General features: G+C 44.9%; 2 protein-coding genes across 2 annotated transcripts in view; one reads left to right on the top strand and one right to left on the bottom strand.

The window, feature by feature from the left end:
* Window positions 1–14,435, top strand: part of LOC144170397 (long-chain-fatty-acid--CoA ligase 5-like) — a 57,517-nt gene extending 43,082 nt beyond the window's left edge. Inside the window, exons 16-21 of the mRNA XM_077700177.1 lie at window positions 2,756–2,872; window positions 5,365–5,418; window positions 6,178–6,267; window positions 6,612–6,719; window positions 8,863–8,934; window positions 13,025–14,435. Coding sequence (XP_077556303.1) covers window positions 2,756–2,872; window positions 5,365–5,418; window positions 6,178–6,267; window positions 6,612–6,719; window positions 8,863–8,934; window positions 13,025–13,174 — 591 coding nt within the window. The 3' untranslated portion in view covers window positions 13,175–14,435. The remainder of the gene's footprint in view (window positions 1–2,755; window positions 2,873–5,364; window positions 5,419–6,177; window positions 6,268–6,611; window positions 6,720–8,862; window positions 8,935–13,024) is intronic.
* Window positions 14,436–17,352: 2,917 nt separating this feature from the next.
* On the bottom strand, window positions 17,353–19,590 carry Rps15 (ribosomal protein S15). The gene is made up of 4 exons (XM_077700176.1): window positions 19,450–19,590; window positions 19,093–19,184; window positions 18,576–18,810; window positions 17,353–17,488 (listed from the first exon to the last, which is right to left on the bottom strand). The coding sequence occupies exons 1-4, from the start codon at window positions 19,456–19,458 to the stop codon at window positions 17,375–17,377; spliced, it is 450 nt and encodes a 149-aa protein (XP_077556302.1). The 5' UTR covers window positions 19,459–19,590; the 3' UTR covers window positions 17,353–17,374.
* Between the last annotated feature and the right edge of the window lie 1,120 nt (window positions 19,591–20,710).

The following is a 20,710-nucleotide window of genomic DNA, read 5'->3' as shown; positions in this document are numbered from 1 at the left end:
GGCTGCTCCGAAAGCTTAAAAATTTTGAAAATTGCGCCAAACTACTCCAAAACGGTCTGAGAGCCAAGGATTTTAATGCTCCCGTCAGTTTCTGAGGGGAAAAATTCTTTCTGGGGGTATACTCTTCCATCACCTTCAAGGTGATGCTGTTTGTAAAGTTGTAATGGATGAATCAGTTAATAAAAAAACGCGCATAAAATTGTCCCCGATATAGTTTTTTCGATAGTCGCAATGTCGGGTTGCACATGTTATATTCTGTGAGTTCTCCCATCGAAAATCATTGCAAAGTCCTGTAGAAAAAATACTTCTGTGTACTGAGGCGGAAAACTATCTGTGCAAGGTGATGAAAAAAACTGCAATTTTAGGAGCGCCGCATCTCCGGAACGACATTACTGGGCGCCGTCTTCTTGCTGTGGTGAAGATTGGAAAACATGGCCGCCAGGCGAAGCAGTTGCTCGTGCTTCAGGCAGGGTGCTCTTCGGCGACTTCTGCTGTGGTTTTAGTTCTTGGGGTGGCTGGGTTTACATTTATTCGTTTGATCTGTTGCGGGGAGTTGCGAGACTAGAAAGACAGGAGTTCATCAAAAACAACGTGGTGCCCGCGAATTCACCGGGTTTCAGCCTTCAGAGTGAGGCGCGGTGCGCTCTTGAAGTGAAATTTCGCGCTCATTGCGGTATTATAAAACTCCGCTAGTTATTTCTGCCTTTGACAGCGAGCTTGCTAGCGGCGGGAATGGGACGATCGACACTGCATAAGTGGCGGCGCAGGCTGCATCGCCGGAAAATGTTCTAGCAGTGTCCGATAGTGGGACGGGCTATTATTGCACGCTATTAATAATGGTTCTTCTATTTGAAGTGATGTTTAATGCCAAAAAGGAGGTGGCTAAACATACCAACGTTACTCAAATTACGATCGTAGTGAACGTGCACCTTGAGTATTTAAGTGGGAGGGCTAGTGGGGTGCGACGACTGTCACTTAGTTTTGCGCAACTTTTGCCGTGGCGAATCTACACTTGTGCATAAAGCCGAGTCTGGGATTACAAAAATTTCAGAATTCACATAATAAAAGTGCCTTACGAGTGCTTAGTTTTTCAGTTCGATATTTTCAACGGACCTCCACTCTATCAATGCATAGAGGCTAAGAATTTAAAAGTGGTTTGTAAAAAGATAGTGAAGGTCATACCTTGTGATAGTCTGGTAGAAAAAAAACTTTATTGAAAGCTGTTTTAGTGTTATGTACGTTCAGAGCCAATTAACAAGTGCACTCTCCCCCCCCCGAGTTGCCAAAAATTTGTTTTTTGAGCCTCTTAAGGTGACATAATAAACGTCGTTCTTCTGCTCCAAATCAAGCTTCTTCTGCTCCAAAATCAAGATTTTGCGGCTCCAAAAACTGCTCCCAAATCTGATTCAGCTGTCTCACCCCTGCTTATGTTAGCTCAGTGGCGGTGGAGGATGTTTTGTGGCTGCGCTTCTCTTTAATGGGTTATCCCGCTGACAGAATCCATACATCAATTGCCAGAGGCAGAAGTCAGAGATCCATCCACATACACTTGGATGTGGTCCGGATAATGGGTGTGCGCATTTCACGTTTTGTATCAAACAGGATGCTACTTTGCTTGCTAAAGCTCAAAGTTAAAACTGCCCGCGTGAAAAAGAACAAGACATTGTTAGGCACGTGAGTAATTTTAGCACAGCGCTGGGACTGCTGGTGCCTTCTCTTGTTGACAGCACGCGGACTAAGACCCACCGGAAATACCTTTTTGTACATATATTGCACAGGAATACATGCGAACGGGCTTCAGCCCTTCAGCTGTCACAGCTTCACGCTTTACTAGCTCTTTCTCGTGGAGTATTTTTCCCCTATGCTCCCTCCTGTTTTATGAACTGGATTAGAAGCGGTCTTAGATGCTTGTGGGTTGCGTGAACACGACTGCTGATATACTATGAACATAAATCCTGCAAAGTGCCTAGAGAACTTTTTAAAAGAAAACAAAGGAATAAATGGTGCGAGGTCCAGTTTACTGACATTATTTTTCTTGTTTACTCCATGGCTCCTAAAATTCCCTCCATCTATTGAAGATTTCCTTTTTCCCTTTGGCCAAAATTGCTGTCGAAAATTCTCTGAAAAAGGGAAAATTCCCCATTCAGAATTCATTGTAGAAGAGGTTTGTGCACAGCGCCGACGATGGTGGTTCGTCACAGGAAATGTAAGAAATAAACCGTGAGTTCGACTAGCGACAGCCAATAGGACAGGCACCGCAGAAATTACGTAGTTTCGGGGGTGCCAGTGGTCCATAATGAGGGAAATTGAAGAGACCATGGTTGGTTTTCCGCATCTTTCAGTGATTTGCGTGCTCAATGCTTCACGTACACGGGTAATATTTGGCTCAGGTATTCCTGACAGTGTAATCTAAACGTCGCGCAGGTTTATTTGCACTGCTCAAAGTGTTGCAGGGATTTTTTAAGTTTACAAAAAAAAAATTGAGAAAAAATATGTACACTTGTCATGTCGCAATGCTTGGTGAAGCATGCTTCAGCGCTCGTCAGTCTCGGCATGCATAGGGTTTGCTTTATTTCCACAGTCACAGTTGGCAGTCTCAGACAAGAATGCGCCATGTGTGCGCATTCATTGTCCGTGTTCTCTGTCCCTTCTCCTCCCTTGTTTGTTATTCACGGTGCTGGCTGTGCACAACACTGCATAGCCTTCGAAGGATGGCCCCAAAACTAACTTGCTGCCTTCTTGCACCTTTTCACAGATCTGCGTCCGCAGTCCTTTGACATTCCAGGGGTATTACAAGAACCCAGAGGAAAGTGCAAAGACTGTGCTCGAAGGAGGCTGGGTTCTGACCGGAGACATTGGAATGTGGACAAAGGTAAGGCACCGCTATGGGCCCCGTGCACTGCAGTTTCAAGTAAATATGTGGCGCCACCTGGTAGCAGCTCCGGCGTTCTTTCTAAAAAAGAAAATAAACGTATACAGCAGTTCGCTACAGAGCTCAATTAGAACAACCGGGAAATTAGTATACAACACATCACGGCATTTTGTTACGTTCACAGTTGTTATATCTATAAAATATTTCGCTTACAAGTTGTGCGGGAATACACGATGAAAAATTTTAGACAGCGCTACTTCTCAAATAAAAGCCAACGACAGTACATGGATCAGCTGCGCGCCACGCCGACGTGCACAAAGCTTGTAGTGCCCAAGAAGAAATAAAAAGAACAGAACCATAGGTGCATTTGCGTATCTGCAAGCTAATTGGCGTGAGACCGCTGCGCTCAGTGGCTAAGGCGTTGCGCTGCTGAGCATTGAGGTCGCGGGTTCGATTCCCGGCCGCGGTGGTCGCTTTTCTGATGGAGGCGAAAAGCAAAAATGCCCGTGTGTACGAGATTTTGGCGCACGTTAAAGATCCCCAGGCGGTCAAAATTAATCCGGAGCCCTCCACTACGGCGCGCCTCATCGCCTGCGTTGCGTCGGCGCGTTAAACTCTAAATCAATCAATCAATCAATCAATCAATCAGTGAGACCGCTGTGAAAATATGCTTTGATGGAATGAAACGGAACAGGTGTTTTTGTCTGATTGTTTTGTCTGATCAAACAAACAAGTGTTTGTTTGTTTGATCAGAAAATACATGGAGCCTCCCTTGTTAATGCATGCTTCCATTGTACGTACCTAGTCATGCCGGCAATATATAAGGAAAGCTTTAAATCGAAAACATAAGGAACAAATGTTTACGCTACACAGTGACCCAACAATACACAGATGGACACACACCAGCCACAATTCGGAGGCTCGCATCTACAGTTTTATTGAAATGACTCAAATACCTCAAACATGGTCCTGTACAACTTGTAGTTTGTGTTCCTGCCACAGTAGGTACAAGGAAACGAGTTCAAGTGGGCGCCTCGCAGAACACGAGTTTTTTCATTGGTGGAGCAATCATGCCTTCTCACGCACACATGTGCACTCCTGCACACCTCTCTCTCTTTTCGTAAGTGGGCTCAGTGGTTTTCAGCTTTTTATTTTTCTTTCATTAGGGTGACGCCGCTGGTGTTCCGTGGAAGCGTTACAAAATGGCAGCGTGTTCATGCGGCGCGAAAACAGTCCCGCGCTTGCATACAACCGATTTTATTGTGATGAATATCTTTCCTGTCGCCCTTGCTAAACCTTTTCACTTTATTAAAGTACCGTTTGGCTGTTTGTATCGCATTGCAACAGAATAGCGGCCTTCTTTCTTTCTCGTGCTGATATTCGTACTGTGCCAAATGAGACGCTACAAAACATTGCCTGCTCGTGCAACAAAGAGATTATGTTTTCGTTGTCTGCAAGATGGTGCTGAACACAGCACATCAGTGGCGCCACCATAGCAGCGTACGAGGCCCATACCACAGGGTGCTGGCAGTGTGCAGGCAGCTGAATCAATCCATTCGTTACGAACCCACTGTGGGTACAGGTACCATCGTGATAAATTAAAATATGAACAAGGGAGCGCGTGGCTTTCAGTACATGCCACACATCCTTGCGACGGGCCACATATGCGCAGTGGAAACAAGTTACGAGAGTTCGCGACCAACCTTGATATGGAAAGACCGTCGTATTTCCATCGTCCGTTGGGTGCTCAGCACAAAATATGACGCGTACAGCATTTTCACACATCGCAGCAACAAAGTTAAATAATGCTTGCGTGAGCGGGTGCCGAATGCCGTGAGAAGGCAAACCAAAACGCTCATGCGCAGAACGACGGTGTTGTCATATCAGCACTGGACACAAACTCTCGTAACTTGTTCGCACTGTGCATACGTGGGCCGTCGCCAAGATGCGCAGCATGCACTGAAAGCCATGCGCTCCCTTGTTCGTATTTCAATTTATCACAATAGTGCGAGCTCTTGCTTTGGTTCTGGTTCTGTAGGTTTTCTTTTTTTTTTTTTTTTTCTACTTGCTTTTTTTATTCTTGGTGGCGAAAATAATTTCAGCACAAGCAGTCACACAGCACATCAACACATCTATTATTGATCATTTGTTTTTGCTGTTTTGTTTTGTTGCATCTCTCTCTCTCGTTGTGGTGCTGGGTGAGTCAAATTGGAAATTATCACACCCTGGAATTTTAAACCCAGGATTTATATGTAGGGAATGAAGGTTAAGAAAGCAAGGACACACCAAAACATTTACCTGCTCCCAAGCCCGGCCCCTTGATAGCACCTTGCGTGGAAATTCTGTAAATGTGTAACACTTTCTGTAAAAACAGAAGTGCTGCATTTTTGTAGTTCTTGGGGTTTTCTTTTGTGTGGGTGCGTGGGTGCCTTGGGCATCTTTTACACATAGTAACTGGCCTCTACTGGCTTTGCCCTTCATCATTGTTTCAGGGAGGTGCACTCAAAGTGATCGACAGGAAAAAAGACATTTTCAAGCTTTCCCAGGTGAGTGATTGCCCAAACTAAATCCCACTCCCATTGCACAAGATTTGCCATGCGTACCCAACTCTTTTTTTAATTGGTTTGGTTAATGTTAAGCAGAAAAGGCAATAACTGTAATGCTACGCAACTCTTGGAGCCTACAAAGCACATAAGGTGACAGCACATAACGCATTACATGTGACAAAAAAAAAATAAAACAGGTGCTCCCTGGAGTTCACATATGAACCAGTATAAAATAATTATTCTCACAGTTTTGGTGGTAGTTGCATTTGAATTGCCTGATGGTGTTAGACAGGGAAGCAAAAAAGCAGTATAATGGCCCCATTTCAGGCATGTGCATGTTCGTCTGTCCATCCTCATCCCGCGGCCATTCAGCATTTGTGAGTACACAAACTGCAGTTATTCCACCTCCCTGTCCACACGTGCCGCAAGTAGGCAGGTGCTCACATTAAATGTAAACGTGCTGTGCAGCACGTCTTGTCATGCTTGCAATTTTGATTCATCTAAACGCAGTTTCTAGTTTGCATGAATAAAATCAAGTAGGCGATGGAGGGAAGAAAAGAATGAAATTTTATTGAAGTAAACAAAAGTATGAACTGGCAAAAAGGTGGATTTAACAAGACACTGCAGTGCTGTTTGGTGCGTGCGAGACAATAACGTGCTTCATGCGATTGGGCTTTAATGAAGCCTGAATTTGTTGATAAAAAAAAAAACCAAAAAAGTGAACTTTTTTGCTTGTGTGTGTGATATCTTCTTTTCTAGGGCGAGTTTCTATCACCTGAGCGAATTGAAAGCGTCTACAGCATGATGGACTATGTTGCAACGGTGTTCGTCACAGGCTGCCCAACCCAGGTGTGCACACAGTCTGTAGTTGGTAGCAGCACTCCTAAGGGAGCCCACTGGAAAGTGCTGGTTGCAGGCGTTGGTGATGGAGTGTTGTCTTCTAAACAGGAGCACATCTAGTTTAGTCTTCAAAGAAATTCAGGAAGAAGTTTTTTGAGGGTGACTAATGCAGCCCAGTTATAAACTAACTGAAGCTCAGCTGGGAAATTAGCGAGCTTTTTATGTAGGTGTATTGAGTATAACTTATGTGCAACTGTGGCAAGCAGCTTTCCCAGAAGAGTTGCAGTATTCACTGCGCTTTTTAGGCTTCGTGTTAAAAATTGAGTGCATTTCTTTACTCTGCCAAAATGCAGTCTTTCTGCGTTGCCATCGTAATCCCCCATGAAGATCCCCTGCGGGAGCTGGCCTCCTCCTGCGGTATCGACAAGAAAACACCGCTCGCTGAAATCTGCAAAAGTATGGTAAGAAGCAGGCATCTCGGCGTGTTTTACGTTATTGTTGAGTATAGTGCAGTTTGCCTCGTTCTAAGTGAACATTTTCTCAATTGTATGTGCATTGTAGCATCTCCATTGTAATTACTAGAGACCGGAACTTTAGGCAAAATGCCTATTTTTTGTTTAAGTCCGTATCAAGCCTATTTACCACGTCAGTACAAATTAAAGAAAAGAAGCATTTTTTTAAGCAATACTTTATTGTGCGTATAATGCCTGTTTTGAGGTTCAGGGCTATATGGGCTTTTCAGAGCCTAAAAATGCCCCCCCTTTTTCTTTTGTCTTCCTTTTTGGGGTTTTTCGCATCCATGTTCTACTAAAACTGTTCTTGCTTCAGGAGCCCACTACTCAGCGTTTGTCGCACGCCGTTTGCAAACAGAATTAGCGCGCTGTGCTAAACACGCGGATATGCAGAAGCCCGTGCTCAAGCAGCCACTACTTCTCGTGAGTTTACCCCGAGCAACTAAACCAGTGCGTCAGTGGCCCAAACGCATCAACACCGCAGCCAATGTGGCTGCCGGGTGTCGGCATGAGCTTTTTGCTCTGTTATCTGCCGCGCTGTGTTCGGGTGTCAGTGGCGAAAACTTTTGCCAACATGCTGTGTCTATTGCTAATGCAATAAAAAAGAAGCAACGGAGGGAATGAAAGCTACACAACCGTGCATGTGCTGCTCGAAATCAAAGATGCCGATCAAGGAAAACCATCTGAACATCTGACACACGAAAGTTTCAAGGTGACCCCACAAACACGTGCACAACCACCAGCCGATCACAGGGACATCGCCAGCTGTCAAGACGCAGCACGTGTTGCGTGAAGAAAGAACTAAAGACGGAGAGGTACTAGAACGAGCATCTCACCCCTGCTTCAGTCTGGCAGCAACAACCGTTATCTGCTGTGTCGGATAATTAAAATCTAGCTCTAACGCTTGGCTGGAAATAATCTGGCCTGTTTATTGCTGTTAATCGGTATAAAGAGCATAGCTACCGAGTGGTGATGTTCCCAGCAGCTTTGGTTGGCATCTAATTGTGCAGGACAGGATGACTCAATTTTTTATCCAGAGTTATTGCACTTAACTGCGCTATCCATGGGATTCATCGGTGTTGCGGGGTTGTACCCTTGGGACCCATCGGTGTTGTCGTCAAGGAGCAATTACCGATTGTGCCTCTTGTTGTTACCCCCTGGGAACGCGGCTAAGGGTAGAAGACTTTTACAACAGACACTTCTGGGTTATTCACAGCTTTGCAGCAAACAAGAGCGTCACAGCCCAGGCTATCCTACACCACGCTACATTTGAGAGTAGCTTGGCATGTCCATGGGCTTATTTAGCATTCTGAGCAGATAGCATTCAGCAGTGAAATCGGAAGGCTGAGCTCATTTTGAAGATACAAGACACATCCACCACCATCCCCGAAGGTCCGGTTGCTGGCAGAGCCAATCCGAATCTTAAATCTGTCTCGGAGATATCACATAAAGCTCCTGAATATTTGTGCTTTGTGCTAAAAGAACTTCCAAAGGTTCTGAGAGGCAGACATTGATATTCCAGATAGAATTAGATGACGAAGCGTTCTAAAGTACAAGTATGCACCGTCAACTTCCGTGGACGTTGAGCGCTCATATTTCGAACACAAATATTGGCTAAAAAAGGTACAACTTTATGCCGTAAGACATTGTCACAGCTGTTTGTCGTGGCTTTTTAAGCTGTACTTTGCGTGCTGAATCACCCAAATTTCACGTAAATCTGCTAGAAAGGAAACTTTTGTATGGCGCATGTTCACGGAGAAACTAAAATTGCTTTCCAGTAGCACGAGATTTGCCCGCCTGCTAGTGAAGAATTTGTCCTAAAATGCGCCACTGATGTAAATATGAATTGGGCCTATGTGTACCTAAACTAGGGTTTGTGACATCTATATGTGCCTAAATGACACTTTTCAGTGCCTATTATAGGTGCCTAAAACCTTGAGTCTTCGGGCCGAAAGTTCCAGTCTCTCGTAATTACTATAATTAATATCTCAGAGTTTTTCAAACCGTCTTCTTTATAATCTCGCAAATGCAGTTGGCAACTCCCGCACCGCTTGATTTTCACCGAAGATACCGTTTTTTGTGAACCCCACAGGTTGTCCGCAAAGCACTGCTAAAGGAAATGCAGACACTCGGCACACAAAGTGGTCTGAACTCTCTCCACCAGGTGAGGAAAAATGAGGGGTGAGCGCGAACTCAGCCTGCTACGATTGCCCTGCTAGTCCAAAGAGACTGAGCTCGTTTCCCTTTGTTGCTCGGCATGGGTTAGGCCCAAAAATAGCTTGTTCGTGTGAGCTTATAATTTTTTCAAGGTTCATCTAAGGGTGCACTGAATGTGAGATGCCATTACCAGCTGCGTTGGCCTTGTTTCATTGCAGGAGCAGATGCAGAAATACCTGTGTAGCTCTAATGCATAAATATGTAAAAAAAAACTCTGCAGAAATTCAGAGAATTGTGTACTAATGCATAGCGTTCTCATGCCACTTGTCTAGAGTGCGAGTTCTTTAAAGCAAATTTTTTGGTTTTCAAAATTTTTGTTTGACCAAGTATTTCCATTTACGATATTATAACGATTACAGGTCAAAGTTCCGCCAACTCTGCATTTTTGTAGAAATACAGGGCGTTGCACGGTCCTGGCTGTCGGGGTGGTCTGCAAAGAATGCTACGTGAAATCCTCAGTGCACTTACAACTGCTTACGTGGTTTGAATGCGAAAGCTATGTAATTACCCCTGTGGATACTTATTGGACGTCTTTACCGCTACGTCGTGTTTGCATCTCATTCTTCGCGTTCGTTTCTTCAGTTTTTGGCAGATTACCTTGACAGGCAGAGTGGTACCGCAGCCCTCCCAGAATCAGTTTTTCATGGCTGGTGTGCGCCTGTGCTGCTCATGTGTTGTCACGCAACAGACAGTTCTAGTTGAGCGTACGCAGACAGTTGCGCACGCACGTAGCGGCAGCGCAGCGCGCGCAGAAAAGTTCTCTCGAAGAACCAGTTTTAGTTGACCACACGCAGAAGTTGATGCGTGGATAAATCCGTAGTGCTGAAATGCACGCTTTGTGTGTCATGCAGCGCCACTGAACGCCAGATTGGCGAATGAAACATGTGGTTGTTCACCAGCGCCAGATGTAAACCTAGCCTGAAGAAGCTGTAAAGCAGTTTGTGGGGAGACGCCGTTCCTTTGTTCCCTCCGTTCACGGGTGGGAGAGGCCTCGCGCAGGGCCCGCAAAACCCGCAACGCAAGAATCCCAAACTTGCGGGCGCACGCAAAGCGCGAATCCCGCTTACGTACTGCGCATGCGCTCTCGCGCCTCCGCAAGTTCCTTGCGTGCACAGAGCTACTGCGTGCGCTCAAGTAAATCTGTCTAATATGTCAGCTCTGCATGCAGTAGGCGAACTTGTTCTGCCGCAGGGATTGTGCTGAGGTAGCACTGCTGTAACGTACTTTGCTCCTTCTCTGGATACCCCTCTTCAAATTCCATACGAACGCAAAGGTGTTTTTAATTTGCTTTTTACAGTGGTGGCCATTTTCTGGACTAAAATACACCTCCTTTTCTCACAATGGGGCACTTAAAGGGGCCATGCAGACAAAACACAGGTTTAGTTCATTCAAAAGATTGCCTCGTTGGAATCACACTGACGCCACTTTTAACGTAAACTTCGCTCAGATAAGCTATACAATTAGAAAAAAAGGGAATGGCCATGTGACCCACTAGCTCATTTCCTACAACAGAACCTATGTCATACCAGCCAGCTCTGCTATTGGCGGAGGCCGGTAACAGCAAGCGCAAATTAGGCAGGGCTTATAAGCTTGCCGAACGAGCTATTTGCGCTTAAATTTAGGGCACATTCTTTTTAAAGCAGTAAGAATGGTGAGACAAACAGTGGAAGTTACGAAAGCACACGTAAACATAGAAGTACCGATGCGTACTGCTGTTGGCACTGCACGCACAATGCTTGGTTTAGCTGCAGAGGACTGCGGGGCTTTGGCGTAGTCTCAGACGACACTGGCCGTTTGAAGCAAGCAACGCTGTCTTACGTGATCATATTTGCCAAACGAGCAATATGTTTCACAAAACGATTATTTTCTCCCTGAACAAAAAAAAGCCAGGTTCAAATACAGTCAAACAAACCAAAAGCACAAAACGGCTTGCCATGGTACAGTGGTGCCATCTAGGTTCACTAACGGTAAACAAGGCTTCGCTATCGGCTGCAGAGCAGTCGGTTCCTGTGATGTCATTGCAGACCACGAAAACACACGATTGAGTGCGAAAATCAAACTTTTAACCTAAATTGATTAATTTCTGAAACATCGTTTGTATCCGGACAAGCGCTGGGGGCACTATAAAATACGAAATCTTTCGAATAAAACAAACTTGGCCCTTTGAGGCTTGTAGCCTCAAAGTAGCCTTGAGGCTTGTAGCCATAAAGGGCAGACTGGTCTTAGAGCTTTTTTTCTTTTATTTACTAACCATTTTTAATGAAACTGCACAACATTATGGCGTTTTTTGTGCTGATTTCAAATTTGTGATTAGATTTCTGGCAAGTTGATTATTTTTCGAGGTAATGAATGACTAATTGACATTGTTTGAAGTCGCAATTACAAAATGAGCACTTCATACAGAATGGCGGTTTCCACATGGCTAGGTGGACAAATGACTATGGAATGTATATCGTTGAAAGAAATTTTTTTATGTAGCTATTTTTGGTCGCTCTACAACTCGCTGAACTTCACTCCTCCCGCGCTCTGCCAGAAATGGCTCACAGGTGGTGTCAATTGAATGCAATAATAATTTTCCAAACCCTCCACTTGAAAATCTGTTTGCAACATTGTATTCTCCGCATACTTATGTACCAGAAGCAAAAAACATGCAGCCGTACCTGCTCTATGTCCCGAGGTAGTATCCGTGGGCAAAACGCTACCTTCGCGTTGCAAGAAAAGTGCCGTTTCACCATCGAATTCTTTGCAAACTGAGCTGTAGAGTGCACTTTAAAATGCTATTTACAGTAAAATACGTTGCCTTTCGAAGATAAAATTTGCAGACTGACAGAAAAATGGCCGTGGGCATCGAAAATGGTATTTTTCAAAGAATGATTTCCTGACCGTTTTTCGGCCCCAAAGACCCATCGGCCCCCTTAAGTGCCCCATGGCGAGGGGTGGGCTACGTCATGGCAAGGGACGGGCGATCGATCAATTAACCTTACAATGCTTTATTCCCAATTAATTTTTTAATCGTGGTTAATTGGTTTTCATGAAATCACGTGAGCAAAACGAACCAAGACTGCCATGTTGAAATTCTGCACAAGCATGTGGAGGTTCATACTTGTGTTCAAATTCCCGCCTTACGGCACAAGGGGAAATGATGCAAGTGAGCTCACTGACCTAGTGATAAAAACTGAAAACTGATCACCGGTAGAGATGGCAAAGTGGGTGTTCTAATACAAATATATACAGCATCAAAATCGGCAAGCAGGCACTCGCACCGTTTTTTCCTTGTATTGACTAACTCTGGTGTAAGTAAGCTGCGATTAATAGGCTCCCCTTGCAATTATGGTGAGTGCCGACGTTCCTGATTCTAGAAATAGTGGGAATGACAGAAGTGGTGATGAGTGCCCCAGCCTCGTCAGCGCAACGGCGATGAGCTAGTTACCACGTCTTTAAACACGCCACGGTGGCTCAGTGGCTAAGGCATTGGGCTGCTGAGCATGAGGGCGCAAATTCGATTCCCGGCCGCGGCAGCCACTTTTCTGATGGAGGCGAAAAGCGAAAACACCCGTGTGTACGAGATTTCGGCGCACGTTAAAGATCCCCAGGTGGTCAAAATTAATCCGGAGCCCTCCACTGTGGCGTGCCTCATCGCCTGCGTTGCGTCGGTGCGTTAAACTCTACAATCAGTCAAACCTCATCTTTGATGTCTGTGGGCAGGCCAAAGTGCACTTTTGTCGTCATGTTAATGTTATAATTAAACTAGTACTCCTGTGTCATTTTTGTAAAACCAGTAGAACTGGTAAATTGATCAATTAACTGATTCAAGCCTGCCATTTAATCGTGTTAAAACGTTTAACTGACGCCCAGCCCTAATCATGGCCAATGTGGCCAGTGGTCCGTCTGCGTGCATTCATCGTGCCTGCAAGTTCAGGATACCCTTGATGGCGGGAGCACGCAAGGTGCCCCCACAGTCAAATGCAAATCCTCTTACATTGAGCTGAATTTGAGACTTCCATAGATGATAAACATTTTTTGTGCTTCTTCTCCAGGTGCACAACCTGCACCTGCACATGGAGAACGACCTGCTGGCCTCGGGGCTGGTGACAAACACGCTGAAGCTGAAGCGCAACGTGGCGCGACAGGTCTTCGCCGACGCCATCGCGAATCTCTACGAGGAAGGCCGCCTCCTTAGTACGTGACACCGGGGATGCGGCATATTGTGTATTCGTGCTGCTGGAATGCTTGCACCGTCTCGTCTGGGACTGCAAGGCGACTCGCATCTATTGGGAGAATGGGCATGAGATTCCGTTATTTTTTTACAACTCGCTGCCGCAGAAGAACACATCAAGGATTGAAGCCAGTGAGGAAGATGCTTGGTGTCCTCCGCAATTTTTTAATGCCTGTTGAGAGTGTATATTTTGGCTGGCCATAGGTGGTGTTCGTATTGTCTGTTACTTTACAAACAGGCAAGCAGCAGAAAAGCCTTTTTTGGACTTAACGGTATTTACTACGCGCACGTGGCATACTCCTATGGCAGCACCCGAAATTTTTAACGACTTTTGAGGCCGTTTTGTGTGCGCTCCGGCAAGCTTTTACTGTTCTTGCGCTGATGCACACTGATGCTCACTGTTTGTTGTATTTTGCTTTGTGATGCCCGGTGAACCAGTTGGATGCTTCTAGGCATTAACTTTTTGTATTGTTACTACATTGTAGTGAGAAAAAAATGGTGAGGCTTAGCAGCTCCAGTCTGGCTAGGTCTCTGGTCTAGCTGAAATGCTAGGCTTAGCATTTCAGCTAGAAGGCTCCAGGCAAGATGAGTGAGTGGACGTCGTCGGACTTGCTGAGCGGAGCTTATTGCTTTTTTTTTAATTCATCTACCATTCCTATTTTTGTTTTTACACTTTATTTTCATGCATGTATTGTGGGGAACCACGTTGCTTGACTTTTGAGCAATCCTTTTAGTATCAAAAAGGTGGCCTGTTTGTGCATACTTCGTTGAAAAATACCTGTATCTTTTGTTATTTCATGTGCACCTCGAAAAAATCAAAAAGGAACTAATTTCCTAACTTAGGCAGTCTTTTCAGTGTAAATAAAATAATGCAGGGTGTAGTACAGCAACACTTTCTCACTACACTTCGGGGCCATGCTGTGCAGAATAAAAGATTAATTAGGCAGCCAGCCATTGTTAGACTATTGCAGCAGTACACGCAGCTTGTTGCCATTGCGTTTAAAGGTGTTTTTTTTTTTTTTTTTTTCGCGGTTTTTTTTTTGTCCCCCTGTTACTACTGCATGGTTGCTTTTTGCAAACATTGGCTGCTTGCGGGACTTCACTGTTACTTCATACAAGGCACTTTCAGAAGTCTACCCCCGGTGAACTGCTTTTCCATAGGAGTCCTGTGATCTGTATATAAGACTCCTGGAACCATCCTTGTAATAAAACGTGCTTTTTTTGTGAGAGAATGAGTCTCCTGTCTAAATGTGACACACATTTCCCATGAAGGCATACGAATGCTCAATATCAAGCTGCTGTTTATTGGCCCACGACCATCCATAGCTCAGTTCATAATCAGTTGTATTATACACATCATGATGTGAATCACACAGCATTGTGAGCAACAGATGGTCCAAAAATTCAGAGCGCCTTCGACTAAAGAAAAAAAAATGTGCCAGGACAGGGAGTCAAACCCCAAAACATTCAGTAAAAAAAACCTACTACTATACACCTCTTCCCCCACCCCCTAAAGCAACCAAGGTGGAAAGTTGAGAGTTGGTACGGATTCATAATGAAAAAACAACCAGCTCAAGAAAGAAGAGGACAAGGAATGCTACAAACACGGTGTGCACTTGCAACTAAACACAAAACTAAAAATTTTTTAGTTGTGAGTGCAGCACTGTATTTGTAGCCTTCCTCGTCTTCGTCTTTCTTGCGCTGGTTGTTTTTTCATTATGAACCCCTAAAGCAAATGTTACTCGACTGACACCAGCGACAGACTCGATGAAACGGGGCTTTCGAGGTGTCTGCTTGCGTACCTTGCATGTGAAAGCATTATGGGTATCCTTGGCGATGCTTCACTGTTGGATCACTTGTGTCATGCTAGGTTCATAGAGCTATTATAATACATTTGTGGCTTTGCAGTACGGAGTTCCAAACAGTCCGACTGGTCAAATGCCCTCTAAAAGGGATCAGCCAATAATGACGCTGCCAGAAGCACACAGCTGATTCACCCATTCCGATAATGTTCTGGCTTTCGAAGCGTGTACACAGACTTCTGTGCCCTTGGTAATTTTTGCTTCAGTAACTAGTGGTTGATATTTTTTTTAGGACAGTATTTTTTATCCACGAAAACTTTCCACCAGTATGACAACTTCATTCAAAATTCGTTTCAAAATTATGTAACAGGTGGATTTATGCACACCGATTTAAAAGGAGCACAGCTGTAAATGTGCAAACAATTTTATGATCTAAGCAGCACAGCATAGACATGTGTTTGCTTTCAGCTTTGAGCATCAGGAGTGCCACCTAAAGGTTGTTTGCAGCTATTCTACTCCGCCAACAAGTTCCCCGAGCGTCTCGCAGGATGAACTACAGGAAGGGCAATATCGACATATTTGTGAGAAGCTCCAAGCCCAGTGGAAATTTGTGTTTGGCTAAGACCAATCCACACACAACATACCTAAGGGTGGAATAACAAGTCTGGAATGGAAGTCCATGGATCATTTCTTAAACCCGTAGCTTTTCTTTTATTAGCCATCCTAACCCACTTGCATAAACGTGTTGCAAAATTAATAAGACAAAGGAAGGCCTTTTCAGTTTTTTGGCCAACTTTTAATCAAATTGTGAGAACTTGAAGTCTCCATGGCAAATGCAAGGCATCCAAAAGAAAAACCTACGGCGCAAATTTTATGCTGTGTTTTTAAAGCGAAAGCTCAGTTACTGGGACCGATGGCGCCCTGTCAAAAAACTAATGCATTTCCCCATAGACCAGTTGGTTGACCAAAAAGCTCCGATAAGATTTCTGGACACACGGCACATGCGTGAAACACCGAAAAACTTCGCAGTGTGAGGCAAGAAGTCCACGAACAGGTGTGGGGAGTGTGCCCTTCAAAAAAAAAAAGTGGTTATGGAGGTCTTGGCAATCAAACCCAGGACCTTTACACCATGAAAACCGGCAACCTAATCACTGGGCCACACCAAAGGACCGAGGGATACGGGGTTAGCAGCGGCAGGGAACAATAAGTGCAGCCAATTGGAAAGCAAAAAACGCTTCCCATGGTCGGAATCCAACCTCTGTCCCTCGCGTTATAAAACCGGCATCTATCCAAATGAGCTATCATCACATCCCGGGCACACTGCATTTCCTTCGGGTTTGTAGTGCGGGCGCTGGCTTTGGACTTGGCCGCAGGTTCTAGCCTGTGCCAACATGGTCCAGTTTGGTAGATTTGAAAGCCTGCGATGTAACGGTCTGGGCCTGCCAGTCATGGAGAACTTTCAGCGGCAAGCTCCAAAATAAATGCGATGCGCAGCAGCCGGGTCTCCAACAAAGGGAGAGGGGCCGCCAGCTCTGCTGTTTCTCCAGCCTTGCACCACTAGTGCAAGCTGCACCAATTTTTTGTTAAGCTTTATTTTTTGGTTGTTTGTTTATTCCTCTTCTCTTCACCATATTTACTGCTACCCAGTTTCTTTTCGTGCAGACCACTCAACCCCCCACGCCACCTATGGGTCCATTCGATTTACCCTGCATGTCTTAAACCAGTTCAAAGCTGGTTCTGCCATACTGTACAATCAGCGCAACATAACTTGCACTTTAGTCTTGTTCTGCACCTCCTTGGCTGGGAGTGCAAGCAAAGACATGCAAGTAAGTGTACTGCACCTAACAGTACCACCAGTGAATTGAAGGGCAAAGTGCTGCACCGCTTTAACCAGTGAATCAAATGGACCCTACATCCTGTGCACGCCACTTCACCACTGCTCATTAAGCATGCAATAAACCTACACGAATTTTGCACCGTGAAAGCCAATTTTCATATCAGTCTAGGCAGCATGTTTTCCAGTGTCTGAGAAGGAACCTAGTGAAATGGATCCTGCATAGCCACGCCAGAATTTAACATCATGATACTTTTGTAGCTTGCATTTATTTGAAAACTTCAGCGAATTAGTACAGTTCTTGCAACCTACACTGACAAAACAGGTACGAACTTGCACCATAAAACAGGGTTCCGTAGCCACCCTACACAGATGCAACTGCTGCAAGCCCAGCCACCTGGATTACTATTTGACCACCTGCATGATAATGGCGAGTCCTTTTTCACTGCAGCACACCAAAATCCTCATGCACCTAATAAGGAAGCTGCAGAAGGAAATCGGTCTGAAACACAGTAGATGGTACACATTTATTGTCCTACTTCAGGGGGATAAAGCGAGACGAGTGGGTGGCACCAATACCCGGTCGACCGTGCTTCACAGGCTTGTAGGTGATGCTAAACTCGCCCAAGTAGTGGCCAATCATCTCGGGCTGCATAAAAGAGAAAAAGGGCAGTCCATCAGTGCCACATGCCAGACGGGAGTGAGCTCTGGCAGCACAGACATTCCAGTGGTTCCGTCAGATATGAACAAGTCTCCTCACGTTCTTGTCAGTAGACCATCGTGAGAAAAGAATCATCACGAAACCTCAGTGATGAAGTAGCGCACTTTTGCAACAACTGGCTCCCGAAAATCACCTGCACGTTCAGCTACAGAGCCCCAATGCATGCCTTGAATTGTGATGAACAGCAGCCTCTGCCAGCCAACGCTTTACCTCGTGATCACGCTAGCAGCCTTTTTGTGTAAAACAAATGAAAGCTGAATAAAATTATGTCTGAAAGAGCACAGTGCCCATGCAGGTATTACAAGTTATCACCGCACAACTTGAAAGACTACACTCTACCACGAAATTTTTACACTAGGATATGCAACAGTACACAAATGTGGCCTGGCATACCATTAGACAGCAGAGCTACTGGTGCCGCACCACAGTCACTGTTGCGCATAACAGCCCTTTCAACATAGCAGTCCACCTATAGATGCACACCTTACAAATAACCACTTTAGAGATGTCAAACCATGACAGCCGAGTCTCTTCGAGTAATGCAAGAGGCATGAAACATTCGGACCCTTGCTCCATCACATACAAATGCGGAACGAAAATTTGGCAGTTGCGAGTCGCGGCATTCACGACTGTAAATGGGGCTCAAGAACTGAACCGGCATCACCCACAAGTCCACCACGTTTTAGGAAAACTCTATTGAGGCTTCTCAGGCCGTATTGCAGCAGAATCATATCCGTGAAAATTCCAAACAGCTTACTCCAGGATTTGTGCTCACAGCGAAGCTTACGCCCACGTGGCAAGAATTGTCGGGCAGATCGCACGTTTGCCTTTCTCACCAAGCGCACATTTCCACTCGTTCAGACCAAAATTCACGCACTGGGGTCACACGCCCACAAATACTGCTACCATGCACTTGTAGCTAATGAAAGCCAAGATGTCAGCACTGGTTTGATGAAGGCCCAGGCTAAAACTGCGGGGAATTTCTTATTTTTCACAGCAGCTAACTTCAACGCACCTTGATTTCGACCTGGTTGAACGCCTTGCCGTTGTAAACGCCGACAATGGAGCCAACCATCTCAGGGACGACCAACATGTCCCGCAAGTGAGTCTTGACTACTTCTGGCTTCTCAAGCGGTCCGCACTCCTTCTTGGCGCGCCGAAGCTTCTTGATGAGAGCCAGCGGCTTGCGCTTCAAACCACGGGCGTAGCGCCGCCGCGCCCGGCAGTGCATCAGCTCCATCAGCTGTGTGCTGAAACGAAAAAGAGAAGCGGAGGGTCAAAGATTTAAATGACATGTTCTGCCCGGCTCAAACAACACTAACGAAGACGACTACACGATTCGTGAGATCTGGATGCGGCAACGCACGCATTCCGGACGTTGTGTTAGTATCCGCGTCGTTGCAGCAAGTGCAGACGCATTCTCAAGGAGATAGCAACCCGCAATATGTATTACTAAACACCCTCAACCACAATATTTATGCGAAGCCGCGGAGCTTCATATTTCATTGTACGAAGAAAACATTAAATCTTACCTCGACATGTCAAGCAGTTGGTCCAGGTCAACTCCCCGGTAAGTGTACTTGCGGAAAGTACGCTTCTTCTTGGCCAATTCCTGCTGGTTTTCCTGGTGAAGAAATGTAATCCAACGTCAAAACTGCGCCTAATAAACGCTGACCCGAGGCAGGCGTCAATAAGGCATTTTTTCAGCAGTCGAACTCGTTTGCATGTACTGACCCATGATTACTGTAGTGAAATCGGAGTGTAAAGGCGGCACAAAAAATAAAAATAACAACATTTCGTGCGACGCGTTAGCTGTATTTCGACTTAAGAGTGGCAACTTTTGCTGTAAATACCCCAGTCTGCATGATTTAAAAAGATTTTGGACTTACGTCTTCCATGTTGGCGGTCCGCTGGAAGAAAAAGAAAGGCCTAATCGCGGCGGAAGCGGAACTTGTATGCGAACAGCGATAGTAGCCCACTCTGACGGGATTCTCAGTCAGAGTTGCTGCCAAAAGTTCTGCATCTTAGCAACTGCATAAATATTTGTATTCTGTGCTTATTCGTCCGTTTGTCGCACTGTATGTCAGACATTATGCATTATGTTTATTATTTATTAAAATATTTGTACATAATGCGTACGATGTTAAAAAATAGCAAAGAACTTGTACTGAAACCGAAACTAGCCTCACCTGGCAACGCAATGATCTGGAAAACGCGCGAAGTTTTAAACAAGTACATATCCAAAGTACATACTCATAAATATCAGTTGTAAGTATGTGACAGCAGGACTGCTTAAACTACCATATATATATATATATATATATATATATATATATATATATATATATATATATATATATATATATATATATATATATATATATATATATATATATATATTGTAGAGCAGAGACGTACGGGACGAGGGATTCCGTAAGGACACATATCAAAGTTGCAGTCCTTATTGCCAGTGCTGTTCGGTGTTTTAACAGTGTTTTATAGTGCCGAATGAGGTATGATTGCCTTTTTTTTTAATGCAGGAATAAATAATAGAAAATTCAAGTCGAGAAAAAATGCGCCGTTTTTTCCGGAAGTGTTTTCCGTCCGGCGTTTTTTCCCGCTTCCGGAAAAAACGGCGCATTTTTATATATATATATATATATATATATATATATATATTGAGGAAGAAAATATTTGTTTAGTTCTGATGGAGGCGAAAAGCAAGAACGCCCGTGTGTTCGAGATTTCGGCGCACGTTAAAGATCCCCAGGTGGTCAAAATAATCCGGAGCCATCCACTGCGGTGCTACGGCGCGCCTCATCGCCTGCGCTGCGTCGGCGCGTTAAACCCGACAATCAATCAAAACATTTATTTAGTACATTTCTTTAAACGAACCCAATCAAATTACACGTCTTAACGTGACAACGCCTCATTACCACTGACACGCCAGCTATTCCTCCGGCCAGTTTAAACTCAGCGCGTCTCTTTGTTCTCAGGAACTGTAAAATATGCGTATAATGCTTTCGAGAGCGTCTAATCACACTAGCAGCTTCAGTATGCGAACTCATTTAGAACGCAACGCCGAGACGAAATTTGCACCGCTGAAAGTTACACGAATCGACGGGGCAGCGTCAAAACAGCACACGACGA

This window comes from Haemaphysalis longicornis, unplaced genomic scaffold (assembly GCF_048455015.1).
Source record: "Haemaphysalis longicornis isolate Haplotype H1 unplaced genomic scaffold, Haemaphysalis longicornis Haplotype H1 scaffold_2, whole genome shotgun sequence".
In the NCBI taxonomy this organism is placed as follows: domain Eukaryota; kingdom Metazoa; phylum Arthropoda; class Arachnida; order Ixodida; family Ixodidae; genus Haemaphysalis; species Haemaphysalis longicornis.
The sequence above is the reverse complement of the archived record's forward strand: the minus strand, read 5'-3'. Positions and strand labels throughout refer to the sequence as shown.